Raw genomic sequence first — 23,365 nt, 5'->3', positions numbered from 1 at the left:
AAGACTCAGCACGGGTACCACTTCATCACTGCTGCTCACACTTCATGGTCTAGGTATGTGTCAGAGACACACCTTACATAGTCTTACTATTAATATTTAGCTACTATTTTACTTTAGCGTATGAGAAAAGAGCACAGGAACCTCCTCCCAAAGGAACAATCTTCCTCTTTCCAACATACTCTGGTGAAAGTGACTAAAAACACCTTAGATTGTATCTTTCTGGTATTGCTGTATTCCTACTTCTCCCATCCCCACTTCTTGCTCATACAACAGATGTGCAAAACTCATTGGGACCTTGAAAGATTATCAACTCCTGATGGCAAAGTTAAGTCAACTACTCTAAATCTCTTTGGAAGCAATAAAACATACTTTGAAATATTTCTCATAGGAGAAATATTCTAGACAAAAGAAATCAACTGTCAATGGTCTTAGCATATTATCTTTACTTTGGTGTGCTGAAACTTCTCACTGTTACCAAATTCATCTTTCTCCATAGTCAGCCTCTTGCTCTTCCAGAGAGTCAACTCTGCTAGCAATGCCTCCAAACTTTGGGAAAAAATAGCAACCTTCTTCCACATTTTAAGAAAAGGCCAAATTTACAGCACTCCCTCTCAGGAAAGAGCAAAAGATTGCAACTTTTTATAAAACAAAATAAAATCAAATCAGAGTAACCCCTGAGGACTAAATTCTGGTTTTGGTGATGACATTATAACTTTACTGGCATTGATGCAACAGTACAGGAAGGAGTTTCACCTCAACAATACTGGCCATTCACCACTGGAAGTCACGGAGTTAATGAGAACATAAAAGACCTCCGACACCCATGTTAAGCGACTGAGATTCAGGTCCTTGCAAGAAGACAAACAGAATTCTGCTAAGTCAAGCTGAGAGCAAGCCGGTGGTCCTGCAGGCAATTCACTCAGAAACCCAGGTCACAAACTCAGTACTGGAAAGATGTAGGTGGGTCAGCATTTAACGATCCACTCCCCTCAATCTTCCTTGTAACCAAATGCTTGGTGGTTTTTGTTTCGTTAGTAGTGGTTTCAAGGTTTATAATGATAGTCTGCCAAAAAAGTTAGCTTCAAGTCTCAAAGGTTCCGTACCTCATTCAAGCTCCTGGCTCGCATGACAGCAGATGCCAGCTTCAGTACCACCATACTTATTGCTCCATGTTAAGAAGGGAAGGAGGTGAATCACAACAGAACAGGCTGCATTTCACCCCGGCCTTACAAGCTGAATAACTTCAAAGAAAAAAACAAAGATGCTACATTGGTCTTAATCAAGTATCACAGCAAACAAAAGCTGGGGTTATGGCATCAAGCTTGGACCAACAAAGAAGCTGGCTAGCAAGTCCACCAGTTTTGAGAGAAATGGTGTGTTCACACCGTCCCGTGCTTTTCCCAGGCGCAGGCTGTGGACACGCAGCATATTCTCTGTAACCCAGCTAGATACAGCACATGGCAGCCTATCAACCTTGACAACTCTGCCACGCAATAGGACCAAATACTACTTCTGTGAGAGCATCAGAGGTGATGGCAAGAGTACTCATCGCACTCCTCAGTGAGTCGATTCAGCTGATTTAACTGGCAGACAAGTCTTCACATACTAGAGCAAATGGACTGCCCCAGCCAGCAGGAGCGAGCAAAGCTCCGTCTCCCTAAGCAGAGACCACGCCATTCCACAATAGCTAAAACCAGACCTCCCAAGATCATTTGCACACGTCCAAATTCCTAGCACACGTCTAGATCCTCTAAAACTGATAAGGATCTGAATTTGATAAGCGAGACAAGATTTTTGCCCAAATGCTCTAAGCTAAGCATTTAGAAAGGAATTATCTAAAAGATGCTGGTGAACACTTGAATTCTTCTAACAAAAACCACACAGCACACAAGAGTAAGTTCATGTAGCCATGGAGAAAGACAGGTTTTTATTGTATCCTTGTCAAGAGAAAAAAGAAAAACACCAACGAATTTTAAGTATCTGCTCCCAAAGTTGCAGCAGTCTCAGCAATAAAAGTGCCACAGTCAAGCTGTAATGATACTTGGATTTCTTCAGGAATGTAGCATTTATCATTTTGCAGTGCATAGTCGTAGTAGTAAGTGTTGATTTCTTTTCTGAACTACAAGGGTTGCTTTATCTGTACCGTTACACTTTCCTGGGAGGTGCTTCAGGATTAAATGCACCCAAAAAAAGCTTTTTAAAAAAGGATCAATTTCTAGGCAATGCAGTTTCTTAACCTGAATCAGCATGTGACCGTACAAGGACGTGTAGTACAGGGGACGGAAGGAGAATTGTGTCAGATCCACGGCACAAAGACATCAGCAACCGAGCCAAGCTAATGGTTTGCCGATCCCATAAAAAGCATCTCTCCCACCTTCTACCCTACGCACCCTTTCCCTGCTCCTCTTCCCAGTCCAGCAGCTCTGCGCTCCCCTATCGCACCCTCCAAGCCCTCCCACAAACTGCTTCCACTCAGGTAGAGAAGAGTACCCAGACTTTTCTGCTGAGTGAATTTACAGTTGGGTTAGCGGGACCCGGCAGTCGATAGCACGCCAGTGACAGAGTGTCAGGAACAGAAGCAGCACTGGGGGAAACCGCCCCCCCCCCCCGCTCGTTGGTTGTGATGAGCTGTCTGGCTGCTCACCAGATTTCTGGGCACCGAACTCGTAGATGAGCTTCATCTGCCATGGAATCATAATTAAAACTGGTCCTCTCGAGTGGCCCATCTCCTCCAGCTGCCAGACTTTGCCTTGCTACTGCCTTCAGACTCATTATTACTTATAAACGAAGTGCATAGAGACGGTCAGCTTTAGAAGCTGGTCCCTTAGACTGACACGCACCCTTGGAGCACGCCAGCCCTGCCGGGGGACCCACAGACACCCCGCCGCCGCCTGCGGGAGCCGATCTCCTGAAGACCTGACAAGGAGCTGTTTGTTGGAGCCCGGTGCAGCCGCAGCGCTCGCTGTCAGCCCAGCCAGGCAGCACACTGTGCACAGCGTGGCCGGCGGAGGAATGTGCTCGCTGACTGCACCTTTTCATCTCGATAAGGATTTTCAAGGTCATGTTCGCTTCCCTGTCGGCTCCTCCCCAGCTCCAGTGAAATCCCAAGCACGCAGCCCTGGGCCCTGGTGCGCGTTCCCACCCTCCACGTCTCCTGGACACCGGCACAACCTGTCGCATTCCTCTGCGGCAGAAAACCCCAGCCCTCCCGCTCGCTCGCAGCCGGCTCCCCGGGGTTCGCGACACCTCTCTCCAAGCGAGCAGGCCCAGCGCCGCCGCGGCAGCCGCTTCGCCAGCAGCGTCAGGGTCAGGATAACTCTGCAACCAGGCTTCTGAACTCCAGGATTAACACTGCTGAATTAAACAGTTCACATAAAAACAGGCTGTGGCCTGGGCCACAGCCTAATCGAACTCACAGTCCAGGAGAAGGGCTCTAGGCACGACTTGTGTTGTGCACGCTAAAGCACACGGCTACGCGATCTGGTGAGCCTGTCTTCGGGGGTGCTGCGCGAGGCTGCCTTGGGGGACAGCCCCTCTCTGCACCCCCAGAGCGGCCAGCCAAACCAGCCCGGCATCGGTAGCCAAGGGGGAATTGCCACCTGCCAGCCCAGGGCTCCGGGAAAAGGCAGAGGTGATGGTGCTGGGCCTGGGAAGCCCCTCTCGGCCAGGCACACGGGATGCAGCCCCCCCTCCTCTGCCCAGCAGTCATCCCTGCGTGGATACGACGAGCTTAAGGACCTGCATACGCTCCCTACACCACATAAGATTTCTAGGTAACTACTGAAGAATCATACATGCTGCCTGCTTACAAAGCCAGCTAATTATACAATCTGTTAAGCATGTATGCGCACACAACAGTGCTTTCAGTCATTAGAGGACGGGATTTATACTTCACTGCACGCATCTTGCTCTTTGTGAGTGCGTGCCTGGATACAGCCAAAACGAACACAAGTATCTGGAATGTCTGCAGCTCGCAGGCCAGCGCATCTGAATACAAAGCTGAGCCCTGCAGAAGTCTGACTGGCTGCCTGTGACCCCCAGTTGCACATATTGCTCCCCCAACAATGCTTAAAATCCTCATTGCCTTTTTTACCACTGCGAGCATCTGAAAGCAGAGTACAGCGTAATGTTCAAGCCCTATTCTGAAGCTGTAAGAGTGATGTTAGCGAGGAAAAAGCAGCAGGGCAGGTGATGGGCTGTGAAGACAAAGAACTCAACGTGGGAGCCAGCGGCTCTGCCTGCCATAATGCGGCTGTCCGGGTTTAATCCCAGCAGAAGGGCCCTGGCACTCCGGCAGGCAGGGACCTCGGTTCCTATGGCAGCAGCCACTCCTCGACGGCCGAGCCCACGCCAGATGGAGATCCCTGTCCTAGGTGTTTGCCAGACAGATAACGCTGCGGCGCGTCAGAGACGCCGTCCCTTCCCTTCAGTCATTTTACCTTCATTTATTAGCGCCCGATGTTGCCCCCGCTGAATTCGGGCAGATCAACTGCAACGCAACGGCTCTCCCCAGAGCAGCCCAGGCGCGGTGCCCCGCAGCCCCGGGGTCCCCAGCTCAGGCCGGGGGTCTCCTCCGCACGTCCTCGGGCAGCAGCGCCTGGCGAGGCTAATGGCAAGTGGCACAGCACAAAACCGTGGGGCTGCAGGCAGAGGGCATCTACCCGTGGTCAGCACTTCAGTTAGCTTCTCCTTTTACGCCTGTACCCATTAACAAAGTGCTTGGGTGCTTATTATGTACAAACTGAGAGCAACAGCAATGTTTTTCATGGATTATATGATGTTTCTGGCATTTCTTGTTTTTAAAAAGAATTTCGTCTGCTGAGGATTTCACTTCAGCTTCCCAGAATTCTAAATAGCCAACATTATCTGCAGGTGAGCTCTGCCCTCCCTAATTCAATTGGCTTCATCCCCATAGCATGACTCCATGCTATGGAAAGCCCTATCCTAAGGAATCATATAGCTATACCTTATGCTATACTTTCAAAGGGATATACTCCACACTGCATTTTCCATTTTTACCTTCTTTGTATTGCCATTTAGCCTGATTATTTAACGTGAACTCCAAAAATAGAAGGATTTTAAGCATTTGGTGCATAAGGCACAAAACATTATCTAGGGGCTTTGTAACGAGTCAGGTCAAACCACCTCCATTTTCACACATTTTTCTTCCCTGCAAGTCAGTGGAAGCAGCAGAAGGCACCAACTCTGTAAGAGTTTCAGGTTTGTCTGGGAAAATATGAGTTGGTCAAAGTAAGCTCTTAAAATCTGGTAGAGACCACACAAACCTAGCAAGGTACAGCAGGAAATCACATCTTTCTTTATGCCACATCAAGCCCCAGCACCTGCTCATCTGTAACAGGGTATTTTCCCTCTTTCAGTTTTCAATGCAGGGGATGTAACCAGGAAAAGAAGATGGTGTAGATATTCCTATGCTCCTCTCACAAAATAAACCCACCTTGTACAGGAACCTAGCAAACAAGTCACAGCATCTGCAGGTGCTTTAAAGCACAAGACATTTCAATCCTGAGATTTTCTTGTGCGGCATGAAATGCCCAGGGTCACCAGGGACATCAGCCGGAGTACATCCTGCCTTTCCAGGAGGAATGGGACAAGAGGCAGCATTACTTTCCAAAAAGACATGCTTAAGAGCCAAGTTAATTAGCAACTCAATTGCTATGTACAACTCTTTTATATATCTACCTTGCTCACAGAAGAAATTACTAACAAATTTGACTATTTAAATCACCACCAGGGGATTTCCAAGCTAACACCTCCAGGAGGACATCCTCACATGTCAAGAGATGTCAAATGCCAGAACAGGGTGTCTCTCTCTACATTTAGCTTGTTCTCATCTCCAGTTACCTTAAACAGTAACTTTCCTTGAAATTTAGAGAGCAAGGTTCTGAAAAACAAATTACTTCAAAGCCAGTCTTCTCTATGCACAATCCAAATCCTGTATAACTCACATTGTTAGAAAGACATCCTTGTCCAGCTTACCTCAGTCATGTTTTCCATTCTTTCACTCATCCAACAAAAGGAAAAACCTGGGTTTTTTTCAGACAGTTAAAAATACTATTTTGTTCCAAGATCCCTCAATAACACTTTTTCTCCATAACTATCAGTTTTCATAGCCTTTATAGCTGCCAAAGGATAAGAAGCAGCTGAATGAGTAAAACTGCATTTTAAGTCTTACTCAGTGAAAACCAGTATTTGTAGCGAGATACTTCAGGTAAAACTAAAGCAGCTGGGGAGGTGGGAAGTGTCATTGGAACCAGACCTCTGTGGGTACACACCACCCCCCCCCATAAGGGAGCTCAGGGCAGATACCAAGGAGTAGAGCCTGCACACACCATGTGTGCTGCTCTTCAACCAAATTATGCCAGGAACTGTGCAAATTATCAGTTGCCTGATCTAGCCTCAGCTGCAGCTTGCTTATAACTTACTGAAGCTGTTACAATACAACCACCACTGCTGCTTAAGGCAATTACCTAAAATATCTCAGCTATTCATTTCCATCCTTCTTTTTAAGTTAAAGTTGTGTTTAATGGATCTGACATTGTGCCTTACAGCCCTGTACATCTGGTCTTAAGCAAGCCATCACGAAAGCTTACAGGTTTGAAATTTGCTGCTTAACTAAGTACTACTTCACCATCAGCACCTGAATGAAATGCCACTCCCATGCCAGTAATTTTTTCAGCAAACAGTTTCACTGTATTATCCATTTTATTCATTTCTACCCAAACGCTGATCTACACCATCAATGCAGATTTCTCAACATGCATATTAACTTAGTCCTATCAGCTCAGCTAAATAAATCATTATCCATAATTCAGCTCATCTCCAAAGGCCAAGCTGCAATTCTCAGGCAAAATACTTTGTTGCCTTTGACTAGTATCTTTAAGCTAACCTATAGACTGATTCAGACAACCAACTTGCTATCAACTTCCAAAATCAGTGATCAATCTGCAGAACTATTAAAAACACAAACCTTACTGGCAGAAGTCTTTGAACACTCCTCCTTTCCACTAACACCCTTTATTCAATGTCCTTCTAATAATTGCCAAATCAATGGCATAAACAGATGCCTCTACTGTTCCAGACCAAAGACGAAGGACATCGATATTGCAGAAACTGCAGTGACTGGGATGAATGAAATAGGACATTGAAATTCTCTCTAACAGCATTTCAGAGGAAAACATTGAGTGTTTTGCTAGGCTCCCGAGCAACCACATGCTGAGCAAGGCCAACACGCAGGTAAAATGGTACCTCCAGTTATGCATGCAGAAGATAGAGGGGGGACATCCAGAAAGAAGCACATACCTTTTTAGGTGTCACCTTCACAGTGTCGCAGCAGATGGAATTACAGCCCGCAGCGCAGCACTGAGAAAGCATCAATCTGATATTTAAGCTGTCTGCTTTGAAAGACAAACTACAAGTGACACGGCTGCCTCGCTGAACCCGTGCTCACCACCCGCAGTGCCAAGCAAGCACAGCGCAACCGCACCGACTCCAGCTCAGGAGCAAGCCATGACTTCCAGGGGAACCGCATTTGGCAGGAAGGTTACTCCCACCCAGCAGGTCACTTCTGCAAAAGACGGTCCTTGGGCCATTTCAGCTTCCTGGTGCCCAGAAAGAGAGGGAGCAGTTTTCTGTGTGCCAGCTGGTTTAGTGAGGAGACGGACAGGCACCAGGGCTGAAGGAGCAGCCACCTCCATGGCAGGAAGGCTCAGCTGCTCCTCAGCCTGTTCCAGCCCTGCCAGCGGGACCTGCACTCAGGCCCACAGCCAGACCTCCAGCAGCACGAGAGGGCAAGGTTACGTGATGCACTCCAGCCACAACCAGGTTCTATGGCAAAGCTTTGTACCTTTTCCACCAGCAAATGTACAAGTGATTACAATACTGTAAGCAATGGTTCACTGCACTCTTTTGAGATGACGGATCCAGAGGCAATCACTTACGGCTACTGAAATGGGGCGGAGGGGAGGGCATCAAATTCACATCCCATCCAGCCTCTACCTGAACAGTGCTCTTTTAAAAAGTGAGGTTTGTTAGTAAATTAATCCCTCCTATTTTTCCTCGTTAACATATAATACGAAATACTGGCATAAAACCAGCTCATACAGCCCCACAGTAATCAGAAACATCATACTTCACACATCAGTCATTCCCCTGTCTGCACCTCAACTGCTTGATGGGCGAAGTGTCCACCATGTAAAGCCAAGAAGTCATCCACCGAGGGCTCAGTTTAAGGAGGACTGGGTTTGCTTACCCCAATTTTGTCCTTGCTACGGAACTAAATCAATTCATATTCTTCAAGTACCCAGAGCTGCATTTTCATCCCCTTATGTGACTAGCCACCAGCTTAGACACACTGATGCTCTGACATGGCAGACGATAACAAAATCTCAGTGCTCATTGCAAAAGCAACAACTTCTCACAGTTACCTGGAAACACTATTTCAAATCAACCAAAGTAGAGCTTTGTAGAGCAGAGCCCCCAAAACACCACAGGGACATCACCTCTGCTACATGCCTCCCTGATCACAGCACAAGACAGGAATAGGGAATCCAGGGCTCTTCTCTGATCACCAAGGAGCAGAACCTACCTGTGACCAAATGAGAAAAACAAGTAAACAGGACTAAAAGGGCAATTTGTTACACCTGTGCCAGGCAGAAAAATGCATATATCATCCTTGGTGAATTGAGTGCACTGCCCTGTTTTCTTGTTCAGTTGAATCAAAGCATCCCAGAAGCAGCCTGTTACAAAACGGGAGCAGGAAAGCTAAATCAGACAACACAGCTTTCAAAAAGGGACTAACCTCAATGGGGAGAAAAGAACACGAGAACTTTGCTGGCTTTTCCCATCCAGCGTGGAAGTACTTTATGTTCTTCCCAACACAAAACTGATGTACAAAGGAAAAAGGGCTCATAAAGCTACAAAAAGGGGCAATTCCAAAATCAGCCATCAGGAACACCAGGAGAGAGCACAGTAAGCAACACTTTGTAATGGTCCAGATACAAGAATAAACCACAGCTTTCCCAAAGGGCAAACAGAGAATTTAAGTTGATGTAACTGAACATGCAGTCCAGTTTTAAGAACTGAGCAGAACTTTAAGCCCCCCAAAAATGTGGTTCTTTAATGACTGACTGTAGCAATACAGAAACACCTGCCATCACAGAAATCCAATGCCACCTGGCCACCAGTTTGCTGCACAAGCAAAGCAGCTGATGAATCTAGAGAGGACACAGGCCTGCTACTTCCAACTGCGAAAGGATCCCGAGGAAGGTGAGGGCAGGCACAGAGCATATAACACAATCGCATGACAAGTCCCAACCTTATCTTATCAGGGTAGTATTAGAGGCATACGCTGAACTCTCTTTTTTTCAGCAGGATGCCTGTCAGTTGCTGTCCCGTTTGGACAGTATCATTTAGTCCGATGACTGAAGGGCAAGATAAACCAGTCATATCGCCCCAGCCTACCCAGAAACTGCATTGTCACAGAGCACTCACCAGCCATAACAACCCAAGCTGCAGGAAACAGTTATTCTATAGCAGTATTTTTCCCCGTTCATGATGTTGGAAGGTCTATAGTTTGTCTACAATACTTTAAAGCTTTTGAAAACCAAAAGCATCAGCAACAGTGCATTCACACTCATTCTTTTAGTGTTATATGAAGAACTGAGGCTACATCCTTTAAAGGCTATTCACTTCACTTGTACAAAGGCTACTTCTTTTGGACATCAGCACTCCAAGCTCTAATACTCATCTGCCTCCTTCCTTACCTACAGGATATAAAAGTTTAGACAAAGGTATTTGACATTAAAATCAGTTGAGAAAAACACCCTAACAAGTTTCCAAGTCTGTTTGCTTTTCTTAGCATGATAAGCTTTATGATATTTCTTGCAAGTCTCTGCTTCCCATGTTTTGTTCAAGACTTACTGATTATCCTAATAAAATAATGCCCAAAGCACACCAAAAATCTTTCAATAGAGTGAAAATTAGAATATCAGATCTATTACACCAGCCAGCCTTTCCCCTCCACTGGAGAAGCATTAGAGCCTTTGGACATCTCATTTCAACAAGAAGGTTATTTAGTTCTAGAGTTTGGTGTAAAGTGTTTAATCGCTAAAGGATTTGCAAATTACACATGAATATGCATGTAGCACTTCTCACCATGACATAAATCCTATTGTATATTTATGAATGGATTGCTTTGCCTCCAGCTTCTACATGTATATAAACACAGGTTTTAATCTTCAATTCCTTCCTCCCTCCCTTCTTTTTAAGGAGTTGCTTAAACAAATTTGCATTTTTGGAATCTATTATCTACAGTGTATTTCTTGCCTTTTTTTTTTTTTTTTAAACTCTGTAAACCTCCTTCTCCCATCAGGCAAAACGCTTACTTTATGAAAAGCTTTAAAGACCCTGTAAGCATGGCCATAAGAGAACCAAGCAACAGTGTTATACAGCTTGTGAGAAAGAAAGTAGAAGCAACAATCACTGGAAAAAGGAGTGCTCTGAGCGTCAGAGCTGGGAACACAAACACATGAAATGACAGGTCAACGGCTTGCCTTTGACTGCAAAGACACTAGCTAAAGAGAAATAAACCCTCCATAAGCATCTAGGAAGTAATACAAATAATAAAACTGTTATTGTAAAATCCTTAATTCATACTGACATAACTCCATTAACCCCTACACCTTTCATGAGGTATCTAGGCTGGTCACAAAGCAGCCGGATCAAAGCAGCATTTCAGCCTGGATTCAACAATATATTTAGTGAGAGGCACTACGGTCATTCAGAGAGGTGTTGCCACACATCTGCCCAACTACTCCAGGGAAGTAATTCAAACAATAATGCCTTTAAAGGTAATTGTTAAAAATATTTAATTTAGGTTTTGTCACTGCAAATCTATTCTGTAATAAATCTGATTGTGAAGAAACACTTACCAACGTGCAGCGCTCCATCAGAAGCAAGTGTCACAAGCAGATTTCCAAGCAGAATGATTACGGGTGTGAATTACCACTTGGACTGTTCTCATTTCTGTTACTACACAGCAAAACCCTACACACCAAGGAGTTAACTGCACCAGCTGCCTTCCTCTTTCAAGGACCTGGTGTCACTTGGCTCTGTTCAGAAAACTGGAGCAGCCCTCGAGTTCCAGCCCCCGTCTTGCTGCCTTGCAGTAGAGAACACAAGGGCTCTGGCAGCAGCCAAAGAGACATGATGGGACATGGCCTGAAAGAAGACCAAGTCCTCCCACCCCCAAATAGTCACTGTCTGTTCACACGTCTAAACTGGGCTGTGAACTGCGGCATGTTCAGCTGCAGTCATGTCCTCCCCCAATAATCGAGGGGTCTTTTCCCAAAGGGACAGAGGAACCACCACAGCACCTGACTCAAAACCCATAGAGACCACACTAGAAAGGACCACCAACCCATCTAAGCTACTGAAGATGCAACACAACTTGTCAGAACTACCATCCAAAACTGCAGGAGCCTGTATCTGGGAAGCAGACAGAAAATACACCAGGAAGCAAGAAAATACACCAGGAAGCACTATGGGGTATTAGCAACACACTACTAGACAAATAGAGAATAAAGATGAGAAAATGCAACACAGAACATTTGCTTTAGGGATAAGAGTGGCATTTACAAAGAATGTGTGAAAACAAGTCTGAGTGGAGGACTCTGTGTGACCAGTTCAGTTGCAAATTTTTCTTTACAAACTGAGATTTTTATCCATGCAACCCTTTTGCAAATGACCAAGCCAGGTTCCTCAGCCACATACCCCTCCCTTTCTGCCCACATATTCTTTTCCTAAAAAGAAATCTTAAAAAGGAAGCGAGAGTAGTGCCCAAGGATTACAAGAGATCAGGCAAGCGAACAACATGTGCTTTAAGGAAGTATTTACATTCAGGTTATGCTTCTCTTAGTATCAAGCAAATACTATGATGGCAGATGGCTACTAAATTAAATTACTAGTGAGCCAGTTGCATGCCTAGCAATGCCATACAATAGTCTATGAATAATTAACAGATGACATATGACAGTATATCTACCTTTATTCAGAATTACAGACCATCTCAACTGAAAAGATATCACATTGATATTTGACAGACTGCATTTAAGTTAAATCTGGAAACTTCTGTGTTCAAATTTAAAAAGCAAAAAATAGGAAATGCAGGGAGTCTAAGATACCTTGCAAAACCTTGGTGCCACAGAAAGCCATGGGATGTGGTAGCAGTCATGACATTTCACTTTACTACATATATAGGTTAAAAACTGACAGATACTCACTGAGGACTGTAAGGAGATCTCTTTACCAGACAAATCTGCCTATGTCCAGAATATTGGAAAACTTCCTTTTTGAGAACTAGCTGTTAAACAGCCTAAAGCCTTCTATGTATGTGTCCACGTAATAATTAAATAGTCAGTGTCCCATCAAGGCAACAGGTTGTTTAACTTTGATGCTTAGATCTTGTGGTGTGAAATACTTACTAGTGACATAAGAAAAGACAAATTACAAGTCTGGCTTACTGCCTTGATGGCTGACAAGGTATTTAGGTTAGCTGGATGTAGAGATAACTTCAAGGAATTTCAGAAAAATCTAAACAAGTGGGTGAACTGACAACTGAAGTGGAGAGAGGTCAGATGTTGAGAAATGTTGAATAATAAATTGAACAGAAGAGTTTAACCTCCTTATTCTCTGCAGGGTTAACACATCACTAATCAAATACACCCAAGCATCACCACATACATGCTTCAACAAAAAAGTCTGCTCAAAGTGCTGACTTGATTTCAGGTTTAACTATGCCAAAACTCTGCAATATAAAAATGTTAAGGATTTTTTTTTTTTTTTAACACAATTCAATATGAAAAGCTCATTTGGAACACTACACACAGTACAAGTCATCCTAATTTAGATAAGCCTTACCATTTTATTTTAAAAATACTTCCTTTTCATACCAAGTTCTCCCCTGAGAAAAGTTTTCATCCCTACCATACAGGAACTCATTCAGAACAACAGCAGTCAATGAAGCTGCATCATTAGCATCACTCCACTAGTCATAGGGAGCATCTGGAAAAATCCTAAAAAGAACACAAAAGCTGCTGCAGCAGCAGAGACCTTCCAAAGAAGGAAGGTCTCTGGCTAGCTGAGCCCCTCTCTTCCCATCAAAACAGCAAGTCATAGGCAGCAACCAGAATACCGAACCCAAGTCACATCAGATGCTAAGGAACAGAAGTGGCACAGTTCTGAACAAAGGTCAGGTCTAAACAGCAAAAGCCTACCTAAAGAGCACTGCAACAATCTAACAGCTGTTAAAAACTAGAGCAGCACCGCTAATTGAGCAGGGACCTTACCCTGTGTGCACTGTTGCAGTAGAACTGTCACATCTCCTACATCAGTGACACAAAATGCAGAAACACAGCACACACATGCTGCCTCAGAAATCCTAATAAACCCGTAGCGAACCACAGGCGCCTATGGAGCAGGCAGTAGGAAGACTGAAGATTTCCCCTCGGGGAAAGCAGCATTCAGGTGAGCAGAGTTTTCCCCTTGAGAGCACTGTGCAACACCCAGGTGCACCACTGCAATGCCGGCAACAAGGAGCCCACCCTCACCTGCCTGCCCAGTCCCTGCCAGCCAGGGCAAGAGCTGCCCCATTCCTGGGGAGCTGCCTGCTTCCCTGCTCCCACCCACACACCTCCCGCCTTGCGTTTCAGCAGCTGCAGAGCAAGCCAATTCTACCAACGGAGTATGATAAACTCCACCTGCCAAAGGGGTTCCCGCGAACCTCTCCGTAGCCTGAATCAGGCGGACTGACCCAGCACCACCCAAGACAGGCCACCAACCCGAGATACTTCACAGGAAACAGACTGGATAATTTGCAGAGCTGCATCACATGTGACAGTCAAATACTTTCCATTATCATCCCCACCCAAATTCCCTTTGAGATAATTTGGATAAGCAGCTAAAAACCATACTCAATCTTTCAAACAGTCCAACAATGAGAACTTCAGGTGTCCAGGATGAAGCTGTCAGTGAGATGACTCTTGCCACTCGCTCAGGGGTTAGGTGCCACGGTCCAACAGATTGCTGCTGCCAACCCGTGGGGCCAACCTGCCCGAACCCCTCGAAGGACGTGCCGCAGGATTCGTGCACTGGATGGCTTGGAGACCGCATGGGCAAGGGGACAGCCTGCGCAGCTGGGCCACCAGCACGTCTTCTAGGAGCTGCAGAGGCTCAGCGGGCTCAGATGCCACAGATGCCCGGCACAAGCAAAATTAACTGCAAAGTTATCCACAGCACAGCTTTATAGGACAGCTTTGGGCTACCTACATTTTCCTGTGCTACTCTAAGGGTCCCGAAGATTATTTTGGCCACTCTGCAGGCCATTCTCCCTGTGGTAGGATTGTGAAACAGCAGAGAGCCCTCTCCTTAGCAGGGGACTGCCCTTGTTCTGAGTACAAGGCAGTATTAAGGCAGTTTAAGTCACAAATGAGAAATTTGCAAGTTGCTGCAGGGTCATTTAAGCAATAGTTTCACTTACATTTTAAGAGATTCAAAATAGTTATGTGACCACCTTACATCTCAGCTCTGCATAGAGCAGATATGAATGACTGCCTCTTGCAAATCAATACTGTTTATTGCGTGCTTTAAATCAATAAAGGTTTCCTCCACAGAGTAAATTCTTCTAAAACAGTGATTAGGCATTTGAGGAGAACTAAATAGTTTCATTGAACAATACCATTAGTCCTGAAACATCAGCTTGACATCCCAGCCAGAAAGCACTTTGTCAAAACTAATTAATCCCCACAGCACCTCTATAAGATTGAGAAAGCAATTCATCTGCTTTTTAAATGTGTTGGGTACTTATGTTGCAGAACATTGTGGCTGGGGTGGAAGCCGTAAGTACCAGTATAAACAGAGAACAAACCAAGCCAGCAGAACCCATCCAAAAGCATGAAAAACCAGAGAACACTGACAGCTGTAGGATTTGGCTTCTTTGCATCTTCCTGTTACGCACCAAACCTCCTGTGACTATCCAGAGAGTCTTCCAGATGTCACTTGACTGGATGAGTGGCAGTGAAAAGCAGTTATTATTCTATTGGGAGCAGTTTTGTCTGTTGTTTGTTCAGCCAATTATCTATGCATGTAGCTTAAAAGGGAGGGGGGAGCAGTAACCTTAGGCTCTGTGAACAAGAACTCTGGGTTTTATTTGAGCACTTAAAACTAAGTCTTCATTACCACAAGCAAAGCACATAACCTTACTAAACAGGTCTCACAAATGGCAACCAGCCAGCGTAAAAAGTATTTCTCTCCAAGGAAGTGGTCGATCTACATAGCTGTCATATATCTGTATGTAGTAGCACTAGTCTACATACCTCCACCTGACTTTGCCTAACTGCTGCCACCCCCTTTTATTCATTTATTTTTTTCAGCTAACACTGCCCTGCTGGTGGGGCACTCAAGGCCACCAGGTTCAGGCAGCCAGCCCCTGCACAGGGAGAACATCAGCAAGGCTTTCCTAAGCCAGCTGTATGGTCTCTCCCTCTCTTTGAGAAAGACTTGAAGTTCTCCCGTACTTGACACAACCGAGCATCAAGTCAAGCCCAGAACATTTCAATCCTGGCAGACAGCAAGATCAGCAGAGTCTCCATAAAGCGTGCAGGAACGCAGTGTGGGGCGGTGACGCTCCTCGGCATGCTGAGCAGAGTGCAAGGCTAGCCTTGGCAGTGCGCAGTCACCTTCAGGAGCACAGAATATGAATCAATCATTTACTAATAGATTCCTCCAGTAACTGAGATAAGAGCCCAGTCTGAAAAGGCGGTGTGGCAGGCCAGTGACGGGACCACCCTCAGCCACCTAGCACACATCACTTCTTTATGTACAAGTTATTTTGTTAAACTTTTTTGGACAAGTCTTCCAATAAATTTTCTGGCACAAACTAGAGGAATTTAAATCAGATTCAGACATGGAAAAGTTTGCTGCAAACTCATCTTCCCATAACTGTGTTAGCTATGAAGACAGCAGTAAGAATTACACATTTAGGAGACGCTCTACCCCACTGCTGGTTTCACCTGGGCTCCAGCAAGTGAAAATCCACTCTCCCTGTAAAACTTGGTCAGAAATCACAGGGCAAAGCTAAGCACCTCCAGCTCTGGGAACACCTACTCGGTTGGGCTGGCAGAGAGCCTGACCATGTCAAGTGCCTGGGGACAGTTTCACAAGTGCACCCTCAGCAGCATTCCCGGGTTGCCACCGGAGCCAGCCCCACTCCCACACCTCCTAGCCTCCAGCTCAGCCCCAGCCGCGCCATCCCAACTTTTATGCGTAAGCATACACAACCGGGATCAACTGTTTCTGTAAATTTCAGCCAGACCAGCTTCTGGACCTCTCTCCCTGCACTGATACGGAATTTTACTCTGGCAGCAGCAGCCGCTTAAGGTCCCCCATCAGCAACACCACTGAGCACCTGCCCCAGGTGACCCACATGGCAGCCAGCTCTCACCTGCCATATCCACACTGTCTGAGGTTTACTAGCCAATTTCTGGCCATTCCACTGGATGGAGATCAAGATAACTACTTCAGTATGAAAATACATGACCTACATAGGGATGAAATTGTTGATCCCCTTGCCAAGTAAGTTTCCAGTCTGTGGTGGTGTCACTAACTTCACAAGCCATCAGTCTTTGAGGCAAAATTAAAAGACTGATCTTGTGAGCAAGATGACCTTGCCAGAGCAGAAGATGAAGCTCAACCTACATATTTCTAAACAATGTGATTTACAGAGATTCCTTCAAAAGCAATTCTGATCTTTTAAGACTCAGAATTCCCCAAGATGCATTAAAAAGCTGCTGAGCTGAACAAAGCTTCACATTTTTCATTTTTTTCACATTCCATAGGGAAGATAAAATAATGCTTTTAGTAGTTCTAAAGTCACTGCCAACATCCGCTGTCACTACACACGTGTGCGTACCACACCTTTAGCAGCGATGCCCTTGTTAAAAAGCATGGTACCTGTTGTTTCCAGCTACCCTCCCCAATTTAAAGTGAGTTTACACAAGTGAGGAAGCACACTGGCTCTGAAGGCAGTCCCTGCAGTCTCCAAAACGATCGATACATCCTACCACAGAGTTTGTCTGGGGAGTTTCGGGGAAGAAAAAAAACAACCCAGCAACAAAACAACAAAGTTTGATTTTTCATAACTGAAGAGGTCTGATTATTTCAGCTCCAATCCACTTTTTCCAATTACAGGGTGCAGCCTGAGTTAATTCATCTTGGAAGACTCTTGATATTAATAAATTAAAAAAATTTCAAGTGTCACCATAATCTTACCTGCTGTCCTTGTCTCCCTATATATTAGCACTTATATAAACCAATTAATTTTCATTTACTGTGGAAAAAAAAAATATAAGAACAGCACAAGTCCTACACATGAAGCCACCTGTTCCCAGAGATGGCACTTAGATGACTATGAAGACTGCATTTCTGTCACTCACTTCTGTACCCATGGAAAATGGTTATCAACAGCTTTATGGGCACACACTGAACTGCCTGTTCTTTATAAAACAATCAGCTATTTCGGGGAACGTAAACATGAGAAAGCAGCAGATTCACATACATATGACAGGGTGTTTGGCTAGCTGTCAGTAAAGAAAGGCAAGAGCAGGCATCAAACTAGCAGCCTTCAGCTGCATGACCTACACTGCTGCCAGTGATGAAGAAAAACCTAGGGAAATGCTCCATCTTTGAGAATTTTTCTGTCTTCTCTTTATGCTTACTGATTTTCATCTACAGAAAAGCACAGCTCTTTTTATTCTTGCTGCTTTTCATTGCCCTCCCTTCTTCTAGCCCTTTTATTCTGGAGAACTCCCACATTTAAGTTAGCTATATTTAGCTTTATTCCAGTGACTGTAATTATGCTGTAGGCAAATAATCCAAGTAGTGGACAGCTACATATCAACTTATAGCATGATGTTCACATTTCTAAATCTTTAATACAGGAAGTTTGGAGACAAAGTGTGCAGAGCAGACTGGGGATGAAAAACTTCGAGATGAGAAAAATGCAGAGGAGAGAAAATACTCTGCAGTATTTCACATCAAGTCTAGAAGGCAGACCTAGAGGGGCATGGCTAGATGATTGTGCTCTCTATATGACATGCCTAGCTTTTCTTCAGTAAGATCCTCAGGATCAGCAAACCTGAATCTTCCCAAATAAATAGGTGGCCCTAACTATTTTAAATGCACATGGTCTTCTACACGTGACAACAGATACATTGGCACATATTGGCCCTGAACCTTGGCAAATCTCTTCCTTAATTCTCTTTACCACAGCTCTACTTTGGAGGTTCAGACTGGAAAAACCTCCATATGGAGTAGGAAGGGATTTCAGGGAGCAACTGCAGAATCTGGGCTTTCATACAGCAAATGTCTCCAACCCTTTACACCAATAACAGCCTTCAAGAAATGAAGGACTATCAACTGAGGCACTGCTGCCTCCCAAAACTGAAAACATCTGCTGCTGTTAAGTAGCTTCACCAAAGTGAAGCTAGAAGTACTCCTGTTTCACTAGCTTTCACTCTCAACAGGAGGCCAGTGATTGGGGTAAAATGAGAAGTTCAACCAGCTCCATCTAAAATAACCTAGAAAAAACTGCTTACACCACCATGCCAGTAGGAAGAGTACAAGAACACAAATACTGGAGAGTGGAACAGGTTATCAGGCATTTCCAAATCCTCAGTGCAATCAGGAAGCTTCTGGGTTGGAAGGCAAAGAGAAGTGAAGAAAACTATCTTCTTCCAAGATGGTTTGAGAGAGAGCAGAGGTTCCCCTAAACCTGGTGTAAAACACCCAAGGACAGCACACCCACCACAACCCAGATACCCACCTCTAACCCTCACGTCTGATGAAAGCAGAAACCTCATTCGGAGCACTGTTGGTGCAATTCCTGATTCACACTGATGTTTAAGAACAGGCAGCAGCTGGTGCTAATGTTTTGAGACACCATTCTTATTTTCTGTTTGGTCATCAGCATAGCAGCTTACAGCGCAGATGCACCCTCTGTGTTAAAGCAAGCAACCGGGACAACTCTCTGGTATGTTTTACCAAATGGTATGTACTGGTGCATACCTGAAAGATCATGCTTGCTTTTAAAACTAGCAATGACAAATTTCTTCTTCCCCTAGCTCAGTGAGGTTTGATCTCCCATTACACTGTATCCAAGTCCTGAATTATCTAATTTTAGACAGATCTATAAAAAAGTGAGCTACATGAGCTTCCTTTTACACAAGGAAAAACTCAGGAGGGTTGTGGTTTTTTTCCCACCTGGTCACTAGAACTGCCTTACAGCTTTTTTTACCCGAAATTCTTGCTTATAAGGTACCTTGCTTCTTTTCTGTTACACCATACCACAGGTACAGTAATGGTTAAGTCACAATATTCTTCAGATTATTTAACCTTAGATGATTTCCCCAAATGTTCTAACACCCACAGGCTTCCCAGGACTGCCCTGAAGTCTAGTATACCCTTAAAAAGTACAATGTAGAAGCGCTCTGACGTGCAGTTGCTTCAGTCAAGATTTGAGGCATCTGAGCATCACTCAAGTCAGCTTTACAGGGGAATGCGATGTCACCAGGTGCCAGGGACTTCGTACTGGCAAAGTCTAATGGCCTCTCTCAGCAATAGCCCATCTGCAGGACTGGTGTCATGCGTTACACGAGAGCTGGAAAACCACCAGCCCAGCTTTTGATTTCGTACAGTCCAACGCCCTCTGAGGTCCCACCTTACAGCCCCTGCCTCCCCTTCCCTGCTCCTGACACCCCCCTGTGCGCCCACAGCCAGGCCTGCTTCCCTAGCAGCCTATTAAACCAACCTCAGCACGACTATAAACCTGACACCAACTGTTGTCACAAAAACAATGGGCAAGCCCATGCCCTGAAGCTAGATGGTATCCCTGCTCGTGTTTATTTCCACTAAATTAAGCTAGAATGAAAGATTTAGGAAAGGTTTAAAAACCTGTGCGTCCTATCTTTAGCTACCAGTTGTTGCTCCCTGAATAAACTGATCAGGTATTACAAAGGTACAGTCCCACTGACAAGCAACTGGGTTGCCCCAACACATACATCTTCATCCACATCCCTCAAACTTGCAATTTTACAGCCATGTTTCCTAATAACTATTGCTTCTCGCTGGGTAAAAGACAGCATGTGTAAGCACAGCACACAGAAGGAACTGTAGCAAATACACAAACCAACCTCTCAGCTGCAGCAATGTTGAAGATGACTTGTAAAAAGCCACACTTACAAATATTCAAACATAAAATACACTGATAAAGCTCAAGGATCTGTGTGCAAATCAAGTTCACTACCACAGAGAGTAGTTATCTTATGACAAGGCGATCAGAAATTCCCCATCAGCTAGTTTTCACAGACAGTGTTAATTAGTTAGAAAAGAAACTTCTTCCCTGTGTGTCAGAGCAGGGTTCCAAACCATACAAGCACGTGGTCCCCCAGGTGATGGGTTAAGTGTCATGTCACATATTTGTTCTAGTGTTGGACCAATAAACCCTTCAAAACCTTGAGGATTTTCAGGGGGAGTGTCCAAGGCAGCTTGTTTTCTTGGTAGTGCTACTGGAAGATGAATCAGATGCAAAGCTTGTCAGGGCCGTGTATATTCAGGTGTATTTCTATGTGCACGACAAATATGGCATGTGATACAAGTTATCAGTATGTGTTTGAATATCCTCCTCTAACAGCGGTGAGTAGGTAATGGTTCTGCGACAGCTCAGTACACATGCATAAAGAAGGCACCCATTTAGTAACTTCTGTCATTTTTGAGTCACTAACCCAGGACATATGAGAATTTTTATAAGCCAGTATTAGGCCTATTAGATTTTTCACTTGTCTTCGTTCTCTGTAACAAAATAAAGATGCCAGGAAAGCGTTCCTAATTTAATCTTGTATTGACTTTTATTAAAAAACACATCTTGAAACTGCTGTGTTACTAGCCCTTCTCAACCACACTGCTGAACCAGAAGCCCCAAAATGAGTTCCAAACTCCTGGCTGGCAGCAGGTTACATTTGTGTACAGTACACAGAAGGATTATTCCTGGAATGCAGAACACTCCTTGAAGTCTTGTAAAATGGGACAATCATTCACTTTCATGCTTAACAAAAAACATCTAAGTAGAACTGGAGAGAAGGCAAAGTACTGACATCCCACCAACAACGGAAGCCCCTTCAGGGGACTTATTGCTGGGGCAAGGGGAAGAAAGGAAAACAAATTCAGGAATTACACTAGGTGCCCCAGAACAAGGAGAACACTCACTGTCAGATGGGGGAAGTGCATAAAATTTATCAACGACAAACCGCACATTCAGACGGTTGGAACTTCCAGCTCATCAAGATGGATTTTTGAGTTGCTGTGTCTGGGAACTTCAGCTAACAGAGCATTACGTGTGAAATTTAGAAACTTCTGATTTCAACAGAAGTAGTTGAGCCTCCCGCACGCTCCAGCTACCGTACACTGGCTTACCATAGCTGCCTCAAGCACAGAACTAGAACGCGCTAGGACAGAACACCGCTTAGAAAATCACTCGTGTCTTGACAGTGGACTCTTCCCTGTTTCTCTTAAAGCGAGCAACACAGGGAAAGAGCTCCTCGGGGCAAGCAGGAGCGAGAGGAGACCGCTGGGAAGCGGGAGGCAGACCGGGGCAATCAGAAACACACCCCGAAGTCAGCGACCTCCGTGGTCGCCACGCTCGCCGAGGCCGCAGCGCTGCCTGCAGAGGCGGGCCGCGACGCAGGATAGGACCCACCGGCGCCCCTCCGACCCTGCGCTGCCAGCCCCCCCGGCCCCACCGGGCCGCCGCTGCTCGGGGGGGGGGAAGCAGGCGGGCTCCCCACCCCCGCCGCGGTTCGGGTGGCAGCGCCGGTGCCGGCTGCCCTACACTCACGCCCTGCGGGCAACGCAGGTCCGCAAGATGTCTGGAGACGGGGGAGGCGGCGGGTCGCAACGAGAGGACAAAACAGCCGCCGCGAAACTCGCCGACCTCCCGCCATCCCTCGCCTCCCGAGCGGCAGGCAGGCGCCCGGCGCCCTGCCGGGGCCGCGGGTAACGAAGCGACCGTCCTGTCCCTTCCCTGCCCTGCCCTCCCGCGGAGCCAAACCGGAGCCCGCCCGGCCGGCAGCAGGTACCGACCGGGCAACTTGGGAGCGATGAGAGGACGCTCCGAGGAGCCACACCGGCCGCCCGCAGGTCCCCCCCGGGAAGGGGAGAAGAGGGACCCGGAGCGGCGCCCCCCTCCCTGCCCGACCCCCCCCCCCCCCGGCCCCGCCGCCGCCGCCGCCCACCTGTCGCGGGGGTCGACCCAGCTGGTGGTGCGGCTGCCGTGGTCGATGTAGTACACCTTCCCGTCGTAGTCCCGCGCCTCCTCCCAGCCCTCGGGCAGCGGCAGCTCCTTCCGCGGCATCGTCCCCACCAACGGCCGCGCTGCCCCATCCACCGCTCCGCTCCGGGACGGGACGGCGGCGGGGAGGGGGGGGGGGGGGCGGCTCCGGGGCAGGGCCGGGCCGGGCCGGGCCTCCCCTCCCGCGGGCGGCGAGGAGCGGTGCGGGGGCCGCACCGGCCCAGCCGCGCAGGGAGGCGCCGCCGCCGGGCAGCCTCACATGCCGGCCCCGCGGCGGAGGCGGGGCGCGGAGCCGGCCGAGGCGGGCCGGGCCGGGCCGAGGCGCCCGGCCCCGCACCGCGGCGCGGCGGGGGCGGTCCGGGGAGGGCGGCGGGCGAGCCCACGGTCAGCCCTGCGGCGCGGGAAGCCGCGGCCCGCCCGGCCCCTCACGCCTCCATTTCCTGCTCCGCCAAGCGGCGGCGGCCCGGCGAGTCCCGGGGCGGCTCCGCCCCGCCCACCCGCGGCGCCCCGGGCGGGGGATGCCGGTTCTGAAAGGCCCCGCCCCGCCCCGCCGCCGCGCGCACCAGGGCGCCCCCTGCCGGCGGGGAGCGGGGGGCACCTGCGGCGGGTGCCGGTGCCCGCGCGGCCGGCGGGGCGGGGCGGGGCGGCCCCTCTGAGGAGAAGCCCGGGCGGTGGCGGGTGGCGGTTGCCGCCCCGATGGCCGAAAACGCGGCTCGGGGTCCGCTCGGTGCCCCCCGCGGAGGGGTGCTGGCCCTCGCGGGGACAAGCGCGGAAGCTCTTCCCCGGCCTGGGGGACGTCCCTCGGGCCGTGGGGTGTCCCCGGGCCGCGGCTGGCCCCCCGGCAGGGCTGGGCCTCCCGCCGCCCCGCTGGGCTCCCCGCTGGGGCGGCCGCCGCCGGGCCCCGAACAACCGACGGAGCTGCCCACGCGGGTCTCGGCGCGGGTGGCGGTG

The 23,365-nt window shown here is 47.4% G+C and overlaps 1 protein-coding gene across 2 annotated transcripts in view; it reads right to left on the bottom strand.

Annotated features, from left to right (window-relative positions):
- The window catches only part of WWC1 (WW and C2 domain containing 1), a 74,605-nt gene extending 51,859 nt beyond the window's left edge, over window positions 1-22,746 (bottom strand). Inside the window, exon 1 of one of the 2 annotated variants that reach the window (XM_075056615.1) lies at window positions 22,359-22,746. In XM_075056615.1, the coding sequence (XP_074912716.1) occupies window positions 22,359-22,506 (148 nt within the window). In that variant the 5' untranslated portion in view covers window positions 22,507-22,746. The remainder of the gene's footprint in view (window positions 1-22,358) is intronic. The other variant, XM_075056614.1, reaches the window with a different exon arrangement.
- Window positions 22,747-23,365: the final 619 nt, after the last annotated feature.

This window comes from Buteo buteo, chromosome 24 (assembly GCF_964188355.1).
Source record: "Buteo buteo chromosome 24, bButBut1.hap1.1, whole genome shotgun sequence".
Lineage (NCBI taxonomy): Eukaryota > Metazoa > Chordata > Aves > Accipitriformes > Accipitridae > Buteo > Buteo buteo.
The sequence above is the reverse complement of the archived record's forward strand: the minus strand, read 5'-3'. Positions and strand labels throughout refer to the sequence as shown.